Raw genomic sequence first — 22,437 nt, 5'->3', positions numbered from 1 at the left:
CACCTGTTGTATTCAGCATTTCACTGTAAGGTCTACTACACCTGTTGTATTCAGCATTTCACTGTGAGGTCTACTACACCTGTTGTATTCGGCATTTCACTGTGAGGTCTACTACACCTGTTGTATTCAGCATTTCACTGTAAGGTCTACTACACCTGTTGTATTCAGCATTACACTGTCAGGTCTACTACACCTGTTGTATTCAGCATTTCACTGTAAGGTCTACTACACCTGTTGTATTCAGCATTTCACTGTGAGGTCTACTACACCTGTTGTATTCAGCATTTCACTGTGAGGTCTACTACACCTGTTGTATTCAGCATTTCACTGTAAGGTCTACTACACCTGTTGTATTCAGCATTTCACTGTCAGGTCTACTACACCTGTTGTATTCAGCATTTCACTGTGAGGTCTACTACACCTGTTGTATTCGGCATTTCACTGTAAGGTCTACTACACCTGTTGTATTCAGCATTTCACTGTAAGGTCTACTACACCTGTTGTATTCAGCATTTCACTGTAAGGTCTACTACACCTGTTGTATTCAGCATTTCACTGTGAGGTCTACTACACCTGTTGTATTCAGCATTTCACTGTGAGGTCTACTACACCTGTTGTATTCAGCATTTCACTGTGAGGTCTACTACACCTGTTGTATTCAGCATTTCACTGTGAGGTCTACTACACCTGTTGTATTCAGCATTTCACTGTAAGGTCTACTACACCTGTTGTATTCAGCATTTCACTGTGAGGTCTACTACACCTGTTGTATTCAGCATTTCACTGTAAGGTCTACTACACCTGTTGTATTCAGCATTTCACTGTAAGGTCTACTACACCTGTTGTATTCGGCGCACGTGACAAATAAACTTTGATTTGATTTGGGCACAATTCTATTTCAATTCCAGTCTGTTCAGAACGGAAAACTAATTCCAATTCCACATAGTCCTCATTGAAAAGCATTAAAAAGAGAGAGAACAGGAAACAGAATTGGAATTACAGTGTACTTCCTGAATTGCGTGGAATGGTAAACACCCATAAAGGTAAAGATCGGTAGAGTTCAGATATGACGTCATTGTTTTAGTTCTGTCCAATTCCTTTTGAAACTACGGAGCGCGATATGGTTCAAAGCAGTACAATCAGGTTTTTTTTCCTTCACATTTCCAGCATGTGGAAACTAAACATAGTTGCTTATACAGGAGAAGAGAACCAACACAGAGAACTGTAGCTGTTTATACAGGAGAAGAGAACCAACACAGAGAACTGTAGCTGTTTATACAGGAGAAGAGAACCAACACAGAGAACTGTAGCTGTTTATACAGGAGAAGAGAACCAAACACAGAGAACTTTAACTGTTTATACAGGAGAAGAGAACCAACACAGAGAACTGTAGCTGTTTATACAGGAGAAGAGAACCAACACAGGGAAATATAACCAACACAGAGAACTGTAGCTGTTTATACAGGGAAATAGAACCAACACAGAACTGTAGCTGTTTATACAGGGAAATATAACCAACACAGAGAACTGTAGCTGTTTATACAGGGAAATAGAACCAACACAGAGAACTGTAGCTGCTTATACAGGGAAATAAAACCAACACAGAGAACTGTAGCTCTTTATACAGGAGAAGAGAACCAACACAGACAACTGTAGCTGTTTATACAGGAGAAGAGAACCAAACACAGAGAACTGTAGCTGTTTATACAGGAGAAGAGAACCAAACACAGAGAACTGTAGCTATTTATACAGGAGAAGAGAACCAACACAGAGAACTGTAGCTGTTTATACAGGAGAAGAGAACCAACACAGAGAACTGTAGCTGTTTATACAGGAGAAGAGAACCAACACAGAGAACTGTAGCTGTTTATACAGGAGAAGAGAACCAACACAGAGAACTGTAGCTGTTTATACAGGAGAAGAGAACCAACACAGAGAACTGTAGCTGTTTATACAGGAGAAGAGAACCAACACAGAGAACTGTAGCTGTTTATACAGGGAAATATAACCAACACATAGAACTGTAGCTGTTTATACAGGAGAAGAGAACCAACACAGAGAACTGTAGCTGTTTATACGGGAGAAGAGAACCAACACAGAGAACTGTAGCTGTTTATACAGGGAAATATAACCAACACAGAGAACTGTAGCTGTTTATACAGGGAAATATAACCAACACATAGAACTGTAGCTGTTTATACAGGGAAATATAACCAACACAGACAACTGTAGCTGTTTATACAGGAGAATATAACCAACACAGAGAACTGTAGCTGTTTATACAGGGAAATATAACCAACACAGAGAACTGTAGCTGTTTATACAGGGAAATATAACCAACACAGAGAACTGTAGCTGTTTATACAGGGAAATATAACCAACACAGAGAACTGTAGCTGTTTATACAGGGAAATATAACCAACACAGAGAACTGTAGCTGTTTATACAGGGAAATATAACCAACACATAGAACTGTAGCTGTTTATACAGGGAAATATAACCAACACAGAGAACTGTAGCTGTTTATACAGGGAAATATAACCAACACAGAGAACTGTAGCTGTTTATACAGGGAAATAGAACCAATACAGAGAACTGTAGCTGTTTATACAGGAGAAGAGAACCAAACACAGATAACTGTAGCTGTCATAAATGGGGGCTGTCATCTTTATCCACCTCCGCTATTGATCTGCTATTGACCCCAACCCTGACAAACACATATACACACCCTCACCTCTGAGAGATCTCTGTGGCTCCTCAGCACGGTCCTCTCGACCACCCTGGAGTATCTGTCTCCCGCCTCCCCCGGGGGGGCACCCCCCTCCTCCCTCTGCGACCCCTCACTCGACATCGCCTGGCGGTTCACCTCACGAGTAACCTGGATGGAGAGGGCAGAGGGCAAAGGCCACAGAACAGGTTAGGGTAAGTCACACACACACACGCACGCACACACACACACACACGCGCACGCACACAAAAACACACACACACACACGCACACACACACACACACACACACACACATAAAAACACACACACACACACACTATACTGGGGACCCAGTGAATTAACACACCAGGTTCTACGAACCAAAGGCTTGATGAGTTGATGAGTAACATCAGGTGTGTGATCAGGTGTGTGATCAGGTGTGTGATCAGGTGTGGGATCAGGTGTGTGATCAGGTGTGGGATCAGGTGTGGGATCAGGTGTGGGATCAGGTGTGTGATCAGGTGTGTGATCAGGTGTGGGATCAGGTGTGTGATCAGGTGTGGGATCAGGTGTGTGATCAGGTGTGGGATCAGGTGTGGGATCAGGTGTGGGATCAGGTGTGTGATCAGGTGTGTGATCAGGTGTGGGGCAAAAAAACTACATGTGCACCACTTTGGGTCCCCAGGACCAGTGGTAGAAAAAGTACCCAATTGTCAAACTTGAGTAAAAGTAAAGATACCTTAATAGAAAATGACTCAAGTAAAAGTGACCCAGTAAAGTGACCCAGTCACCCAGTAAAATACTACTTGAGTAAAAGTCTAAAAGTTGTTTGGCTTTAAATAATACTTAGGTATCAAAAGTAATTTCAAATTCATTATATTAAGCAAACTATAATAATCTTGTTTTTGTTTAATTTACGGATAGCCAGGGGCGCACTCCAAAACGTAATTTTCAAACTAAGCATGTTTGTTTAGAGAGTCCATCAGATCAGAGGCAGTAGGGACGACCAGGGATGTTCTCTGTTTAGTGAGTCCTCCAGATCAGAGGCAGTAGGGTTGACCAGGGATGTTCTCTGTTTAGAGAGTCCATCAGATCAGAGGCAGTAGGGATAACCAGGGATGTTCTCTGTTTAGTGAGTCCATCAGATCAGAGGCAGTAGGGACGACCAGGGATGTTCTCTGTTTAGAGAGTCCATCAGATCAGAGGCAGTAGGGACGACCAGGGATGTTCTCTGTTTAGAGAGTCCATCCGATCAGAGGCAGTAGGGATGACCAGGGATGTTCTCTGTTTAGAGAGTCCATCAGATCAGAGGCAGTAGGGACGACCAGGGATGTTCTCTGTTTAGAGAGTCCATCAGATCAGAGGCAGTAGGGACGACCAGGGATGTTCTCTGTTTAGAGAGTCCATCAGATCAGAGGCAGTAGGGACGACCAGGGATGTTCACTTGATAAGAGCGTGAATTGGACCATTGTTCTGTCCTACTAAGCATTCAAAATGTAACGAATACTTTTGGGTGTCAGGGAAAATGGATGGGAGTAAAAAAGTACATTATTTTCTTTAGGAATGTAGTGAAGTAAAAGTAGTCAAAAATATAAATAGTAAAGTAAAGATACACCAAAAAAAAAAAAAGACTTAAGTAGTACTTTAAAACATTGTTTACTTCAGTTCTTCACACCACTGCCCAGGACCAGGATTGGGAAACACTGATGTAATGAATGAATGACAGGAACCAAACATGGTCTTCATTTCCACGTATGCTTACCTTTCTGACCACCGCGTGTCCATGTTGATCTGTGTACTGCTCCTCTGTCACAGTCTGGGGAGGGATGTCTGTCATCTCACCCTGCTGTAGAGGGAGGCAGACACACAGTCAGCACTGAGGCCTGTTATTACACTGATTCACCACAGGGGGCGCTGAGGCCTGTTGTTACACCGATTCACCACAGGGGGCGCTGAGGCCTGTTATTACACTGATTCACCACAGGGGGCACTGAGGCCTGTTATTACACTGATTCACAACAGGGGGCACTGAGGCCTGTTATTACAATGATTCACCACAGGGGGCACTGAGACCTGTTATTACTTTGATTCATCACAGGGGGCACTGAGGCCTGTTAATACACTGATTCACCACAGGGGGCGCTGAGGCCTGTTATTACACTGATTCACAACATGGGGCACTGAGGCCTGTTATTACACTGATTCACCACAGGGGGCGCCGTTCCATATATAGTGTATATGACACCAATAGATGTCCCCTATAGGCCCTAGTCTAAAGTAGTACACTATATAGGGCATAGGGTTCCATTTGGGACCCACAGGAGACTGCACGGGTCGCATTCATGAGGAAACACAACAGGAAAGCGTTTTAAAACGTTTTGCAACGAAAAATGACAATTAGCGGGGTTTTTTCAATTTCAACACAGCAACCCAACAGCATCTCAACACAGCATCCTAACACAGCAACCCAACACAGCATATCCACACAGCATCCTAACACAGCAACCCAACACAGCATATCCACACAGCATCCTAACACAGCAACCCAACACAGCATATCCACACAGCATCTCAACACAGCAACCCAACACAGCATATCAACACAGCATCCTAACACAGCAACCCAACACAGCATATCCACACAGCATCTCAACACAACAACCCAACACAGCAACCCAACACAGCAACCCAACACAGCATCCCAACACAGCATATCCACACAGCATCCTTACATAGCATCTTTATACAGCAAAAATTAAACAAAGAGATTGTTACAACACAAGTAAGACTCCAGTGTGAAAAAGTTAAATATACACGAAATACACACATCACTGGGTCAGATATAAGAATTCACATTTGGAAACCCTCATTATGCACACCTGGCAACCCTCATTACGCACACCTGGCAACCCTCATTACGCACACCTGGCAACCCTCATTACGTACACCTGCACTCCATCATGAGGAAAACCTGGACTCCATCGCTACCCTGATTACTCCCCCCTTTATCCAGCACTCCCTAGCATCACTCTTCAGGCAGTATTGGTTCTGTTTCCTTGTCAGATGTTTCTCTTGTTTTTTTTTGTATCGTTCTGCATTACTCTTAAACTCACTAACGGCACCTGCTTTCTGAATCCCTGTGTTGACGTTACAGTAACGTGATGTCAAACCAGCTACCCAGCAGACATCATCACGGGTCAGTGGCACTGTTCTTTCCTATGATGACATCACGCGAGAGGAATTCTGTTTAAAATATGAATTAAAGGCGTTTCAAATCCCATCCCCGGAGTTAAAGCATTCATTCCTTCTGAAGCAGGAGATAAGGGAGTTAGAGCAGGAGATAGGGGGTTAGAGCAGGATATAAGGGGTTACAGCAGGAGATAAGGGGTTAGAGCAGGATATAAGGGGTTAGAGCAGGAGATAGGGGGTCAGAGCAGGAGATAGGGGATTAGAGCAGGAGACAAGGGGTTAGAGCAGGATATAGGGGGTTAGAGCAGGAGATAAGGGGTTATAGCAGGAGATAAGGGGTTAGAGCAGGAGATAAGGGGTTAGAGCAGGAGACAAGGGGTTAGAGCAGGAGATAAGGGTTAGAGCAAGAGATAAGGGGTTAGAGCAGGAGATAAGGGGTTAGAGCAGGAGATAAGGGGTTAGAGCAGGAGATAAGGGGTTAGAGCAGGAGATAAGGGGTTAGAGCAGGAGATAGGGGGTTAGAGGAGGAGATAGGGGATTAGAGCAGGAGATAAGGGGTTAGAGCAGGAGATAAGGGGTTAGAGCAGGAGCTAGGTGGTCAGAGCAGGAGATGGGTAAGAATGGCGGGATGATTTTTTCAACAGTCATCTCACCCTGTCCAGGGAGTCATCATCATCTGCTGATCTGAGAGGAGGAAGCTCCTGAGGAGCCTGGTAAAAGGCCCAGTCGTCTGTGTGTGTGCCGGGAGATTGGGCCAGCTCTTCGCTCTCTTCCTTGATGTCATCATAAGGTGCGTCGTCATAATCCTCACTCCCTGAGGACAGCAGGACTCCACGCTCGTGTTTGCGCACTGCGGAGCAAACCGGAATTGCCGTCGGCTTCTGGTACTTTCTCCCCAGGGCTCCTGAATGGGACGCTTGTCCTTGGGTTTGGCCAACCCCTGAACTTTCCCTCTTCTTCAGTTCGTCAGGTTCCATCTCGGAGAAGTCTGAGACTCCCTGTTTGCAGTCAAAGTAAGTCTCCGGGTCAGAGTCTTCGTATAAGTACATTGTGGTGCTGCCTCGTATGACTTCTGCGTAGGCCGGAGGATTGGGTTTGTGGATAGAGGATGATGCCTCAGCATACTCAGGAGGGAGGCTGAACTCCATGGAGAACTCTTCATCATGGGCTGATGCTGTAACCTCTGGAACATGTTGGGCTGATACCATCTCTGCCCTGTGTTCTACTGGACCAGGCTGGGCTGACACCATCTCTGCCCTGTGTTCTACTGGATCAGGCTGGGCTGACACCATCTCTGCCATGGGATCTACTGGACCGGGCTGGGAGACATGGGACTTTACCTCAACAGGGGTGACTGGAGGACTGAACTCTTCCTCTACGGGGGTGACTCGATTCTCTGATGGTTGCTCACTTGTATTTGGCTTGAGCGCTTCAGACAGCATGTTGAGGTACCTAGGACTCTGGTAAGGGATCAACTCCTCGAAGCTGAAGTGCCTGGAGACGGTGACGGTCTCTGGAGTCTGTGGAGTCACGTCAGAGAGCGAGTGGTGCGACTGCTCATCGTATTCAAGGGTTTCAGGGGGAGTGCTATCCCTTAAATGTGACACAACTTCTGGGGTAGTGCTCATGCATGTTTCATCTACCAATTGGCTGGGCTCAGTGATTAATACCCCAGATTCGCACAATACTTTGCTTTGTTCAATATATGCCTTTTTGACTGCAGCTTGAATGCTTGATGTGTCTTTGGAGTTGTCATATTCTTCACCGACTGTCGCCTGGTCCTGCTGTGGGAGACTAATTCGATGTTCTTCTACAGTTGAAGGTTCGGTAAATACAGCAGCATCCTCATGTTCGAGTGGCTGGAACTTTTGAGACGGAACAATTGATTCCGATGACCTTTCTAGAACTTTATGGCATGGTTCTGGAGATTCCGGTGTTCCGGCGGATTTGGTTGCAGCTGTGGGGCTATCCAATGGTATGGAACCGGTGAGATCTGATTTTTCTGCTCTGTGTGTTTGCACGTACTCCAAGTGGCTCAACTGAACCGGATCAGCTGTAACTTGGCTAGGCTCTGGGAAGGTCTCGATTAGATCTGTGGTCACCCCAAATACCTCTGGGTCGGTTTCATTGGACAAGGAGAGATCGGTCGGCACTGAGGCCACTACGCTTATTTCAGCCGGCTCCCTTGTGATCTGAATAGGGGATGAGGGACTTGGACTAGAGAGCTCTTCCTCACCCTCAGTGGGATATGCGTCGGATTCTGGCAAGAGTTCCTCTAACTCAACATAAGGTTGTAGATCTTCAAGACCCCCTTCGCTGGTTTCCGAAAGAGGTGAGTCCAGTGGTTCTAGAGTTTCTGGTCGGAATGCCCGTTTGATTTCTTCAAATTCCGACAGCAGCTGATCAAGCTGGGTGGGTGCCCCTGACTCCGGGGGTGCTTCTAGATTGCTCGCTGACGATTGTGCTTCATCACCTTGGCTGTCTTTGGCGTTGTGGCTGAAAAGGTCTGGTAACACTGGACTGGTTTCAGAAGAAGAGGACTCCTTGTTCAGATTCAATGTTTTTTCTGGACTTTCTGGCGATACCCTCATCTTCTCAGTGGGCATTGTCATTTCAGGGGATAATGGACTGAAAACAAAGGCATTTGGAATCTGGAGATCTGGAGTTACAGATTGGGTTTCAGACATGAGTGTTTTGTTTGAGATAGGTCTATTAGTAGATGGCTGGTCCAAAGCTAATACGTGTTTGGGTTCTGATAGATTCTCCATGGAGGATCCTGCTGAAACCTGGATGAGAATGATGGAATGGAGGGGAAAAAAAATTATAAACGAGTTTGTGATGGAGGTAGGGTTTCAAAATTCCGGTAACTTTCCCCTTAAAAATTCCCAGGTGTTCCAGAACCCCCGGGTTGGAAGAATTCTAAGAATCATCCAAGAATCCTCCAACCACGATTAGGTCATTTTGGTAAAGTTACTGGAATTGATCAACCTCAATGATGAATGGTTAATGTTGTTGAGGAAATTATAGTATGAAAAAAGGTACAATACATGTACATGCAGCAACAAGGTTCCATCATGACATCATGTATTTCAAATGAACATTCCAACGACTTAATGAAATTACCAAAAATGATGAGTCAAACCAATAGACCTATAGTATTGTCACACTGTACATGCAGTACCTGCATGTACTCAGAAGTACTGTACTTCTAGTAGCAGTAAAACACATAGAAGCAGTTCAGCAGTACTCATTTGATTAGGACACGACCTTGTTGACACATACAACTCCTTATATCGAAATGCGATGGGTACATTTCTTATATAAATTCTCCGAAAGCCTTCTCTCCAGGACAACATTCTCTGAAATGCAGGAATACCACAGTAGGAAAGACACAGTCAAGCCAATCAACTGCCAGCCCTACTAAGCTCCAAGGCAATCAACTGTTAACCCGATTAAGCTCCAAGGCAATCAACTGTCAACCCTACTAAACTCCAAAGCAATGAACTGTCAACCCTACTAAACTCCAAGGAAATCTTTCAATGTAAGACATGACTGCTGTTGTTTTTTCTGTGTGAATAAATGCACCATCATGCAGTATCCGAGCCCATCTCTGAGGATATGTCCCAAATGATACCCTATTCCCTTCGTAGTGCACTACTTTTAACCAGGGCCCTATGGCACCCTATTCCCTTCGTAGTGCACTACTTTTAACCAGGGCCCTATGGCACCCTATTCCCTTCGTAGTGCACTACTTTTAACCAGGGCCCTATGGCACCCTATTCCCTTCGTAGTGCACTACTTTTAACCAGGGCCCTATGGCACCCTATTCCCTTCGTAGTGCACTACTTTTAACCAGGGCCCTATGGCACTCTATTCCCTTCATAGTGCACTACTTTGAACCTTTTAGCCTGCACATCTCTGGTCAAAAGTAGGTCACTACAGAAGGGAATAAAGTCACATTTAGTCAGCCATTTTTAGCTTGAGGACACACCATGTGACAGGAAGGAAGTCCATGGTGTTGAGACTAAACGTGTCTCACTACTGTTCATTAGTTGCCTTTCTGAGACACTTCCTGCATTGCTGATGCAAACATGCCTCAGCAGGAGTGTCAAGCTCCTACAGCTATGCGTCAAAACCCATTAGTGAAAGCTTGAGCCTAAGGGTCCTACACGACGCATGCGAACTACGCACTACACACTTCCAGCCTTATTTGTTTTTAGAAAGCGTCTCGGCATTCCCTGCTGACGGAGAACGTGCGTGGTCTTACCGACGGCGCAGAAACTCGTCTGTCTTCCGCTTTTCTCATCGGCTTTCAGGTGCTTGCTTGTCTCGTCAATCTTGGTTTGCGCTTCACTTCCTTTCAACGTAGGGACATTACTGTGTTCTTTTCTTTGGATTGACTTACGACTTGCTTGAGGTCTGTTGTGAACTGCCTCCTCCGCCCTGACAGCAGCAACAGGAGATCCCAGATTGTGTTCGTCAGATGGCACGTGACTCGACTGAGAGGATGCTTGGTGAGGTCTGTGAGTCTCTACATCATCTAAATCTACATCCTCTACGGGTGCTCTGTGGCTGTCTGGGGAGGAGGCCCTACAAAAAAACGCTTCCACTGCTCGGTGGGTTTGGCAAACAACTGGGAAAACTAAACTAAAAGGGGCATCTATTAATTCCGGGGGTTGTTTTAAGCGTGCTCTTTCAACTCTCATTTCAGGTTCATGTTCAGTGGAAACCTGGTCTGTTGGAGGAGAACGTTGACCGTCACCCTGAGTTAAAACAGTATCTGTATTGGAACAGATGGAGTCAGGAGAACAGGCTCTGGTCGCACAGAACAAGTCCTCCAGACCAAACTCATCCCAGTCTGATATCACAGATTCAGGTGTCCAACACTTCTCTCCTGTTGACACGGCAACAACAGACAGACCAGGTCCATATTGGAGGACAGGTGAGTCAGGAGAGAGGTCCTCTTGTGATGAAACGGATTCAGGGGAGGACGGTTTTAAAGCTAACTCTGAAAACCAGTCTTCTACAAATGACAGGCTCTCTCCCGATGTTGAATCTGGTGTCATTGGTCTGTCTTGGCTCATATCTTTGTCTGACTCATCTACTAATCTCATTCCATCTTCCGATATATATGATTCAGGTGAATCTGCTCTGTCTTCAGTAAACAGTTCCTCAAGACATACCTCAGAGAATTCAATATCTGAAGTTTCTGATTGAGGTGACGAAGATCGATCACCAGTGGGAGCCAAATAACAATGGCAACATTGAGGCATGAAGTGAGGAACTGGAGAGTCAGGAGAGAGGGGCCTGTACTCATCAAATGACACAACAGACTCCGGTGAAGATGGCCTCATGTCAGTAAAGAAGTGGTTAAGATATAAAAGGACTCCATCCCTGTCTGAACCGAGTGACTCAGCCGAAAGAGTTTTGTACTCAGGAAGGGACGATGACTGGGTGAACTCCCGTTCAGCTAGGACGGGGGAAGAGGTTCTGATTTCTGTCTCTACTGGCTGGGATATTGGCAAATGAGGTTCGTGCAAAGTTTCTGTGACTGTCTGGTCAGTGACATGAGGTACTGTTAGCAAGGACCCCTCTTGTACCGTCTCCTCCTCTGCTGGAGTAGCAGATTGACAAGGGGAGGCTGGTTCTTCAACACTAACTGGCCTCAAGTCCTCACCAGATCGATGCGGTCGATCCAGGGCTTTTCTAACCTTTCTGTCTCCTGCATATTCAAAAACACCTGTCTTACTCAAATAAGTGTCACCTTGGTACGCTGGGTCAAATGTATGGGCCATTAGCGTGGAGGGAACTGCCTTATAAACTAGTCTATATTCTGGAGTTGATGTTTTTCCTTCAGAGAATTCATAAATAGGGTGGGATTCAGAATCCTCAATTTCTGTAGATGGGCTTGTTTCTGCAGCATCTAACTCATCTAGTGATATCATGGGATCTGCAGAGGACAGCTGTAACTCTGAAAGCCAGTACTGAACGAAAGAATGAGCGTACTCATCTTCAGGTGGCAGAAGACTGGATTTAGTGAGTGTCTCGTCTACATGTTCATATTCACCTTCTGATATAAATGATTCAGGTGAATCTGCTCTGTCCTCAGCAAACGATTCATCAAGACAGAACTCAGAGAATTCAATTTCTGATGTTACTGATTCAGGTGATGAAGACCTATCAGCAGGGAATAACCCATAATAATCACAATATTGATGTAAGAACTGGGGAACTGGAGAGTCAGGAGAGAGAGGCCTGTACTCATCAACTGATGTTACAGATTCAGGTGAAGATGGTCTAGACTCTACAAACAAGAGCTCAAGGAATGTATAACCACCTTCTGAAGTTACTGATTCTGGTGTCAAGGTTCTGAATATTCTAAAAAACTGTTCAATTGACTCTCTGAATTCACTATCAGCCAAAAAGGAATCAGGAGAATCCGGTCTGTGTTCAGGAATCAGTTCACCGAGAAATAAAGCACAGTATTCAACGTCTGACATTACCGACTGAGGTGACGAAGACCTATCACCAGGGAGTTCCACATAATTATCACAACATTGATGTATGAACTGGGGAATAGGAGAGTCTGGAGAGAGAGGCCTATGCTCATCAAGTGATGCAACAGAGGCTGGTGAGTTTGGCCTTAACTCAGTAGACCAATCATTCAAAAAAGACTGAATCTCTTCTGATGTAATTGACTCTGGTGTGACCGGCCTGTCCAGGACAGTATCTTTGTCCTGCAGACGCTCCATTATCTCTCTAGCCTGTCTGTCTTTTGCATATTCAAAAACACCTGATTTGTTCAAGTAAGTTTCACCTTGGTATGCCGGGTCAAATGTATGGGCCATTAGAGTGGAGGGAACTGCCTTATGAACCAGTCTATATTCTAGAGACAATGTATTTCCTTCAGAGAATTCATAAACAGGCTGAGATTCAGAATCCTTCATTTCTGTAAATGTGCTTGTTTCTGCAGCATCTAACTCATCTAGTGATGTCATGGGTTCTGCAGAGGACGGCTGTAACTCTGAAAGCCAGTACTGAACGAAAGAATGAGCGTACTCATCTTCAGGTGGCAGAGGACTGGATTTAGTGAGTGTCTCGTCTACATGTTCATAGTCACCTTCTGATATAAATGATTCAGGTGAATCTGCTCTGTCCTCAGCAAACGATTCATCAAGACAGAACTCAGGGAATCCAATATCTGATGTTACTGATTCAGGTGAATCTGCTCTGTCCTCCGCAAATGATTCCTCAAGACAGAACACAGAGAATTCAATATCTGATGTTACTGATTCAGGTGAATCGGCTCTGTCCTCAGCAAACGATTCCTCAAGACAAAATCCAAACAATTCAATGGCTGACGTAACAGAACAGAGGGAAGATCTACGCTCTGCAGTCATGAAAACATCTGGGATTCTAGATCCATAGTGGGGAACTGGAGAGTCAGGTGAGAGAGGCCTGTATTCATTCACTGACGCAACAGATTCAGGTGAAGATGGCCTCATGTCAGTAAATAAGTGGTCAAGATAGAAAATGATTCCATCCATGTCTAAACCGAGTGACTCAGGAGAAAGAGGTCTGTACTCAGGAAGGGACGACAACTGGGTGAACTCCCATTCAGCTAAGACGGGGGAAGGGGTTATGATTTCTGTCTCTACTGGCTGGGATATTAGCAAATGAGGTTTATGCAAAGTATCTGTGACTGTCTGGTCAGTGATGTCAGAGTGTTGTAGTGAGGAGATATCTTGTTTTGTCAACTCAACTGCTGTGGTTTCAAAGACACGAGGCATGCCAAGGTTGGATTCATGAAATGGAACAGGCCCGAAATCCACGCAATGTTCCCTCTGACAGTCAAGAACCTGTATAACCTTGTATCTTTGTCCCGAATGTTCGAAAACACCAGTCTTACTATCGTAGGTTTCACCTTCGTTCGCTGGGTCATACGCATGGGACATTAGTTTGATGGGAACTGCCCTGTAAACTAGTCTATATTCTGGAGACAAAGGCCGCACCTTAGAGAGTCCATGAACTGGTTGGGATGAAGATTCATCCGAGTCTAGTGATAAGCCTGTTTGTACAGCTTTAGAAACCATGAACTGAGGTATGAAGGCCCAATGGACAGTTGGGATCTTTTCTAAAGAACCTGCATCATCATCCCACTGTGATGTTTTAGGAAAACTAACATCATCCTCATCATCATCACCGCCCCCTGAACAGATGGAAATAGGTGAATCTGGTCTGTCCTCAGTAAATAATTCCTTAGGGTAAAGTCCTGAGAATTGAATGTCTGAGGTGACTGATTCTGGTGATGAACACCTACTTCCAGTGAAAGACAAATAACAATCACAACAATGTGATCTGAAATCAGGAATAGGAGAGTCTGGAGAGAGAGGCCTGTACTCATTTGACGATGTTATAGATTCAGGTGGAGATGGTCTAGACTCTGTAAACAAGAACTCAAGGAAGGTATAACCATCTCCTGAAGTTATTGATTCTGGTGACAGGGGTCTGAATTTGATCAAATCTCCTTCAGCTGCTTCTAGGAATTCACCCTCTAACACAAACGATTCTGGAGAATATGGTCTCTCTTCATTGAAAAATTCCTCAAGATAGAAGCCAGATCCTTCAGTGTCTGAAGTTACTGAAATAGGTGACGAAGATCTGCTAAAGAATGACGACACTGACGACTCAATTACTGTGGGTCTAAATTGTGGGATTGGGGAATCAGGAGATAGAGCTCGATATTCATCATTTGAAGTGATAGAATCAGGTGAAGATGGTCTAGACTCATCAACCAAGAACTCAACGGAGGTATAATCACCTTCTGAAGTTACTGATTCTGGTGACAAGGGTCTGAGTTTCATTAGACCTCTTTCAACTGACTCAACAAATTCACTCTCTGATATAAATGATTCAGGTGAATCTGCTCTGTCTTCAGCAAACAGTTCCTCAAGACAGAACTCAGAGAATTCAATATTTGAAGCTACTGATTCTGGTGATGAACATCTACTTCCAGTGAAAGACAAATAACAATCGCAACATTGAGGCATGAAGTGAGGAACTGGAGAGTCAGGAGAGAGGAGCCTGTACTCATCAAATGATGCAACAGACTGTGCAGAGGATGATCTAAACTCTGAAAACAAGAGCTCAAGGAAGTTAAAGTCCCCGTCTGAAGTTATTGATTCTGGTGAGAGTGGTCTATACTCAGATAGGCTACTTTGATCTGTCACTGTAAATTCACTATCTGAAGGGAAATCTAGTCTGTGCAAACCACAATATTCAAGATATGAAGGTACAGACAAAGGTGATGTAGACCGACACACATCGTACAACAAATAATAATCACAATGTCCAGGTCTGAATTGTGTATTAGGTGAGTCAGGAGAAAGAGGTGTATGATCTTCAAATGTTGTTACAGATTCAGGTATCGGAGAAATACTCCCATCGTACAACAAATAATAATCACAATGTCCAGGTCTGAATTGTGAACCACTTTCTGACAAGACTGACTCAGGAGATAAAGGTTTGACTTCAGATTTATCTTGGTGTTTCAAATTGTCTTCATCTACCTCATCAAGATAATTACCTGGCTCCTGCTTAACTGGCATCATTACAGCAGCTGGTAACAACGACAAACATTTCTCATCACTTAAGTCAAGCTGTATAAATGCTGTTTTAGCTGCAACTGGTAACGCGGTTTTAGCCTCAACAGAGTCTTGTGTTGCCATTGTTGTGGTAGACAATATGTCTGTTTTTCTTTCTCTGTGCTCAGATTCAAACTGGACTAAGGCAGGTGAGATGAATTTGTTGATATATGTTTCAGATTGAATAGAGTGAGGGAGAGAATCAGAAAATGGAGAAGCTGATTCATGCAAAACTTGAACAAGTTCTGCTTCCAATTGATCCAGAAATTCCCCCTCTGAATATATTGATTCAGGAGAATCTGCTCTGTCCTCAGCAATCAATTCCTCAAGGCTAAATCCAGAGAATTCAACGTCTGAGGTGACTGATTGTGGTGACGAAGATCTATCTTCTGTGAATAGCAAATAATAATCACAACAATGTGATCTGAAATCAGCAATAGGAGAGTCAGGGGAAAGAGACCTGTACTCATTTAACGATGTTATAGATTCAGGTGAAGATGGTCTAGACTCTGTAAACAAGAGCTCAAGGAAGGTATAACCATCTTCTGAAGTTACTGATTCTGGTGACAAGGGTCTGAATTTGATCAAATCTCCTTCAGCTGCTTCTAGGAATTCACCCTCTAACACAAACGATTCTGGAGAATATGTTCTCTCTTCATTGAAAAATTCCTCAAGATAGAAGCCAGATCCTTCAGTGTCTGAAGTTACTGAAATAGGTGACGAAGATCTGCTAAAGAATGACGACACTGACGACTCAATTACTGTGGGTCTAAATTGTGGGATTGGGGAATCAGGAGATAGAGCTCGATATTCATAATTTGAAGTGACAGAATCAGGTGAAGATGGTCTAGACTCATCAACCAAGAACTGAACGGAGGTATAATCACCTTCTGAAGTTACTGATTCTGGTGACAAGGGTCTGAGTTTCATTAGACCTCTTTCAACTGACTCAACAAATTCACTCTCTGATATAAATGATTCAGGTGAATCTGCTCTGTCTTCAGCAAACAGTTCCTCAAGACAGAACTCAGAGAATTCAATATTTGAAGCTACTGATTCTGGTGATGAACATCTACTTCCAGTGAAAGACAAATAACAATCGCAACATTGAGGCATGAAGTGAGGAACTGGAGAGTCAGGAGAGAGGAGCCTGTACTCATCAAATGATGCAACAGACTGTGCAGAGGATGATCTAAACTCTGAAAACAAGAGCTCAAGGAAGTTAAAGTCCCCGTCTGAAGTTATTGATTCTGGTGAGAGTGGTCTATACTCAGATAGGCTACTTTGATCTGTCACTGTAAATTCACTATCTGAAGGGAAATCTAGTCTGTGCAAACCACAATATTCAAGGTCTGAAGTTACAGACAAAGGTGATGTAGACCTACACACATCGTACAACAAATAATAATCACAATGTCCAGGTCTGAATTGTGTATTAGGTGAGTCAGGAGAAAGAGGTGTATGATCTTCAAATGTTGTTACAGATTCAGGTATCGGAGAAATACTCCCATCGTACAACAAATAATAATCACAATGTCCAGGTCTGAATTGTGAACCACTTTCTGACAAGACTGACTCAGGAGATAAAGGTTTGACTTCAGATTTATCTTGGTGTTTTAAATTGTCTTCATCTACCTCATCAAGATAATTACCTGGCTCCTGCTTAACTGGCATCATTACAGCAGCTGGTAACAACGACAAACATTTCTCATCACTTAAGTCAAGCTGTATGAATGCTGTTTTAGCTGCAACTGGTAATGCGGTTTTAGCCTCAACAGAGTCTTGTGTTGCCATTGTTGTGGTAGACAATATGTCTGTTTTTCTTTCTCTGTGCTCAGATTCAAACTGGACTAAGGCAGGTGAGATGAATTTGTTGATATATGTTTCAGATTGAATAGAGTGAGGGAGAGAATCAGAAAATGGAGATGCTGATTCATGCAAAACTTGAACAAGTTCTGCTTCCAATTGATCCAGAAATTCCCCGTCTGAATATATTGATTCAGGAGAATCTGCTCTGTCCTCAGCAATCAATTCCTCAAGGCTAAATCCAGAGAATTCAACGTCTGAGGTGACTGATTGTGGTGACGAAGATCTATCTTCTGTGAATAGCAAATAATAATCACAACAATGTGATCTGAAATCAGCAATAGGAGAGTCAGGAGAAAGAGACCTGTACTCATTTAACGATGTTATAGATTCAGGTGAAGATGGTCTAGACTCTGCAAACAAGAGCTCAAGGAAGGTATAACCATCTTCTGAAGTTACTGATTCTGGTGACAGGGGTCTGAATTTTATCAAACCTCCTTCAGCTGCTTCTACGAATTCACTCTCTGACACAAAAGATTCTGGAGAATATGGCCTCTCTTCATTGACAAAATCCTCAAGATAGAAGCCAGATCCTTCAGTGTCTGAAGTTACTGAAATAGGTGACGAAGATCTGCTAAAGAATGACGACACTGACGACTCAATTACTGTGGGTCTAAATTGTGGGATTGGGGAATCAGGAGATAGAGCTCGATATTCATCATTTGAAGTGATAGAATCAGGTGAAGATGGTCTAGACTCATCAACCAAGAACTCAACGGAGGTATAATCACCTTCTGAAGTTACTGATTCTGGTGACAAGGGTCTGAGTTTCATTAGACCTCTTTCAACTGACTCAACAAATTCACTCTCTGATATAAATGATTCAGGTGAATCTGCTCTGTCTTCAGCAAACAGTTCCTCAAGACAGAACTCAGAGAATTCAATATTTGAAGCTACTGATTCTGGTGATGAACATCTACTTCCAGTGAAAGACAAATAACAATCGCAACATTGAGGCATGAAGTGAGGAACTGGAGAGTCAGGAGAGAGGAGCCTGTACTCATCAAATGATGCAACAGACTGTGCAGAGGATGATCTAGACTCTGAAAACAAGAGCTCAAGTAAGTTAAAGTCCCCGTCTGAAGTTATTGATTCTGGTGAGAGTGGTCTATACTCAGATAGGCTACTTTGATCTGTCACTGTAAATTCACTATCTGAAGGGAAATCTAGTCTGTGCAAACCACAATATTCAAGGTCTGAAGTTACAGACAAAGGTGATGTAGACCTACACACATCGTACAACAAATAATAATCACAATGTCCAGGTCTGAATTGTGTATTAGGTGAGTCAGGAGAAAGAGGTGTATGATCTTCAAATGTTGTTACAGATTCAGGTATCGGAGAAATACTCCCATCGTACAACAAATAATAATCACAATGTCCAGGTCTGAATTGTGAACCACTTTCTGACAAGACTGACTCAGGAGATAAAGGTTTGACTTCAGATTTATCTTGGTGTTTCAAATTGTCTTCATCTACCTCATCAAGATAATTACCTGGCTCCTGCTTAACTGGCATCATTACAGCAGCTGGTAACAACGACAAACATTTCTCATCACTTAAGTCAAGCTGTATGAATGCTGTTTTAGCTGCAACTGGTAACGCGGTTTTAGCCTCAACAGAGTCTTGTGTTGCCATTGTTGTGGTAGACAATATGTCTGTTTTTCTTTCTCTGTGCTCAGATTCAAACTGGACTAAGGCAGGTGAGATGAATTTGTTGATATATGTTTCAGATTGAATAGAGTGAGGGAGAGAATCAGAAAATGGAGAAGCTGATTCATGCAAAACTTGAACAAGTTCTGCTTCCAATTGATCCAGAAATTCCCCGTCTGAATATATTGATTCAGGAGAATCTGCTCTGTCCTCAGCAATCAATTCCTCAAGGCTAAATCCAGAGAATTCAACGTCTGAGGTGACTGATTGTGGTGACGAAGATCTATCTTCTGTGAATAGCAAATAATAATCACAACAATGTGATCTGAAATCAGCAATAGGAGAGTCAGGAGAAAGAGACCTGTACTCATTTAACGATGTTATAGATTCAGGTGAAGATGGTCTAGACTCATCAACCAAGAACTCAACGGAGGTATAATCACCTTCTGAAGTTACTGATTCTGGTGACAAGGGTCTGAGTTTCATTAGACCTCTTTCAACTGACTCAACAAATTCACTCTCTGATATAAATGATTCAGGTGAATCTGCTCTGTCTTCAGCAAACAGTTCCTCAAGACAGAACTCAGAGAATTCAATATTTGAAGCTACTGATTCTGGTGATGAACATCTACTTCCAGTGAAAGACAAATAACAATCGCAACATTGAGGCATGAAGTGAGGAACTGGAGAGTCAGGAGAGAGGAGCCTGTACTCATCAAATGATGCAACAGACTGTGCAGAGGATGATCTAGACTCTGAAAACAAGAGCTCAAGTAAGTTAAAGTCCCCGTCTGAAGTTATTGATTCTGGTGAGAGTGGTCTATACTCAGATAGGCTACTTTGATCTGTCACTGTAAATTCACTATCTGAAGGGAAATCTAGTCTGTGCAAACCACAATATTCAAGGTCTGAAGTTACAGACAAAGGTGATGTAGACCTACACACATCGTACAACAAATAATAATCACAATGTCCAGGTCTGAATTGTGTATTAGGTGAGTCAGGAGAAAGAGGTGTATGATCTTCAAATGTTGTTACAGATTCAGGTATCGGAGAAATACTCCCATCGTACAACAAATAATAATCACAATGTCCAGGTCTGAATTGTGAACCACTTTCTGACAAGACTGACTCAGGAGATAAAGGTTTGACTTCAGATTTATCTTGGTGTTTCAAATTGTCTTCATCTACCTCATCAAGATAATTACCTGGCTCCTGCTTAACTGGCATCATTACAGCAGCTGGTAACAACGACAAACATTTCTCATCACTTAAGTCAAGCTGTATGAATGCTGTTTTAGCTGCAACTGGTAACGCGGTTTTAGCCTCAACAGAGTCTTGTGTTGCCATTGTTGTGGTAGACAATATGTCTGTTTTTCTTTCTCTGTGCTCAGATTCAAACTGGACTAAGGCAGGTGAGATGAATTTGTTGATATATGTTTCAGATTGAATAGAGTGAGGGAGAGAATCAGAAAATGGAGAAGCTGATTCATGCAAAACTTGAACAAGTTCTGCTTCCAATTGATCCAGAAATTCCCCGTCTGAATATATTGATTCAGGAGAATCTGCTCTGTCCTCAGCAATCAATTCCTCAAGGCTAAATCCAGAGAATTCAACGTCTGGGGTGACTGATTGTGGTGACGAAGATCTATCTTCTGTGAATAGCAAATAATAATCACAACAATGTGATCTGAAATCAGCAATAGGAGAGTCAGGAGAAAGAGACCTGTACTCATTTAACGATGTTATAGATTCAGGTGAAGATGGTCTAGACTCTGTAAACAAGAGCTCAAGGAAGGTATAACCATCTTCTGAAGTTACTGATTCTGGTGACAGGGGTCTGAATTTTATCAAACCTCCTTCAGCTGCTTCTACGAATTCACTCTCTGACACAAAATATTCTGGAGAATATGGCCTCTCTTCATTGACAAAATCCTCAAGATAGAAGCCAGATCCTTCAGTGTCTGAAATTACTGAAATAGGTGACGAAGATCTGCTAAAGAATGACGACACTGACGACTCAATTACTGTGGGTCTAAATTGTGGGATTGGGGAATCAGGAGATAGAGCTCGATATTCATCATTTGAAGTGATAGAATCAGGTGAAGATGGTCTAGACTCATCAACCAAGAACTCAACGGAGGTATAATCACCTTCTGAAGTTACTGATTCTGGTGACAAGGGTCTGAGTTTCATTAGACCTCTTTCAACTGACTCAACAAATTCACTCTCTGATATAAATGATTCAGGTGAATCTGCTCTGTCTTCAGCAAACAGTTCCTCAAGACAGAACTCAGAGAATTCAATATTTGAAGCTACTGATTCTGGTGATGAACATCTACTTCCAGTGAAAGACAAATAACAATCGCAACATTGAGGCATGAAGTGAGGAACTGGAGAGTCAGGAGAGAGGAGCCTGTACTCATCAAATGATGCAACAGACTGTGCAGAGGATGATCTAAACTCTGAAAACAAGAGCTCAAGGAAGTTAAAGTCCCCGTCTGAAGTTATTGATTCTGGTGAGAGTGGTCTATACTCAGATAGGCTACTTTGATCTGTCACTGTAAATTCACTATCTGAAGGGAAATCTAGTCTGTGCAAACCACAATATTCAAGATATGAAGGTACAGACAAAGGTGATGTAGACCGACACACATCGTACAACAAATAATAATCACAATGTCCAGGTCTGAATTGTGTATTAGGTGAGTCAGGAGAAAGAGGTGTATGATCTTCAAATGTTGTTACAGATTCAGGTATCGGAGAAATACTCCCATCGTACAACAAATAATAATCACAATGTCCAGGTCTGAATTGTGAACCACTTTCTGACAAGACTGACTCAGGAGATAAAGGTTTGACTTCAGATTTATCTTGGTGTTTCAAATTGTCTTCATCTACCTCATCAAGATAATTACCTGGCTCCTGCTTAACTGGCATCATTACAGCAGCTGGTAACAACGACAAACATTTCTCATCACTTAAGTCAAGCTGTATAAATGCTGTTTTAGCTGCAACTGGTAACGCGGTTTTAGCCTCAACAGAGTCTTGTGTTGCCATTGTTGTGGTAGACAATATGTCTGTTTTTCTTTCTCTGTGCTCAGATTCAAACTGGACTAAGGCAGGTGAGATGAATTTGTTGATATATGTTTCAGATTGAATAGAGTGAGGGAGAGAATCAGAAAATGGAGAAGCTGATTCATGCAAAACTTGAACAAGTTCTGCTTCCAATTGATCCAGAAATTCCCCGTCTGAATATATTGATTCAGGAGAATCTGCTCTGTCCTCAGCAATCAATTCCTCAAGGCTAAATCCAGAGAATTCAACGTCTGGGGTGACTGATTGTGGTGACGAAGATCTATCTTCTGTGAATAGC

General features: G+C 43.2%; 1 protein-coding gene across 3 annotated transcripts in view; it reads right to left on the bottom strand.

Annotated features, from left to right (window-relative positions):
* Positions 1-22,437, bottom strand: part of LOC110515606 (ankyrin-2) — a 199,104-nt gene that overhangs the window by 5,883 nt on the left and 170,784 nt on the right. The window contains exons 44-46 of one of the 3 annotated variants that reach the window (XM_036934160.1): positions 6,552-8,684; positions 4,472-4,555; positions 2,735-2,878 (exon numbers count right to left, since the gene is read on the bottom strand). In XM_036934160.1, the coding sequence (XP_036790055.1) occupies positions 2,735-2,878; positions 4,472-4,555; positions 6,552-8,684 (2,361 nt within the window). Of the gene's footprint in view, positions 1-2,734; positions 2,879-4,471; positions 4,556-6,551; positions 8,685-10,165; positions 20,944-22,437 lie in introns of those variants that run through there. The other 2 variants (XM_036934159.1, XM_036934158.1) reach the window with 2 other exon arrangements.

Source organism: Oncorhynchus mykiss, chromosome 10 (genome assembly GCF_013265735.2).
Source record: "Oncorhynchus mykiss isolate Arlee chromosome 10, USDA_OmykA_1.1, whole genome shotgun sequence".
Taxonomy (NCBI): Eukaryota; Metazoa; Chordata; class Actinopteri; order Salmoniformes; family Salmonidae; genus Oncorhynchus; species Oncorhynchus mykiss.
This window is presented reverse-complemented; position numbering and strand designations above follow the sequence as displayed.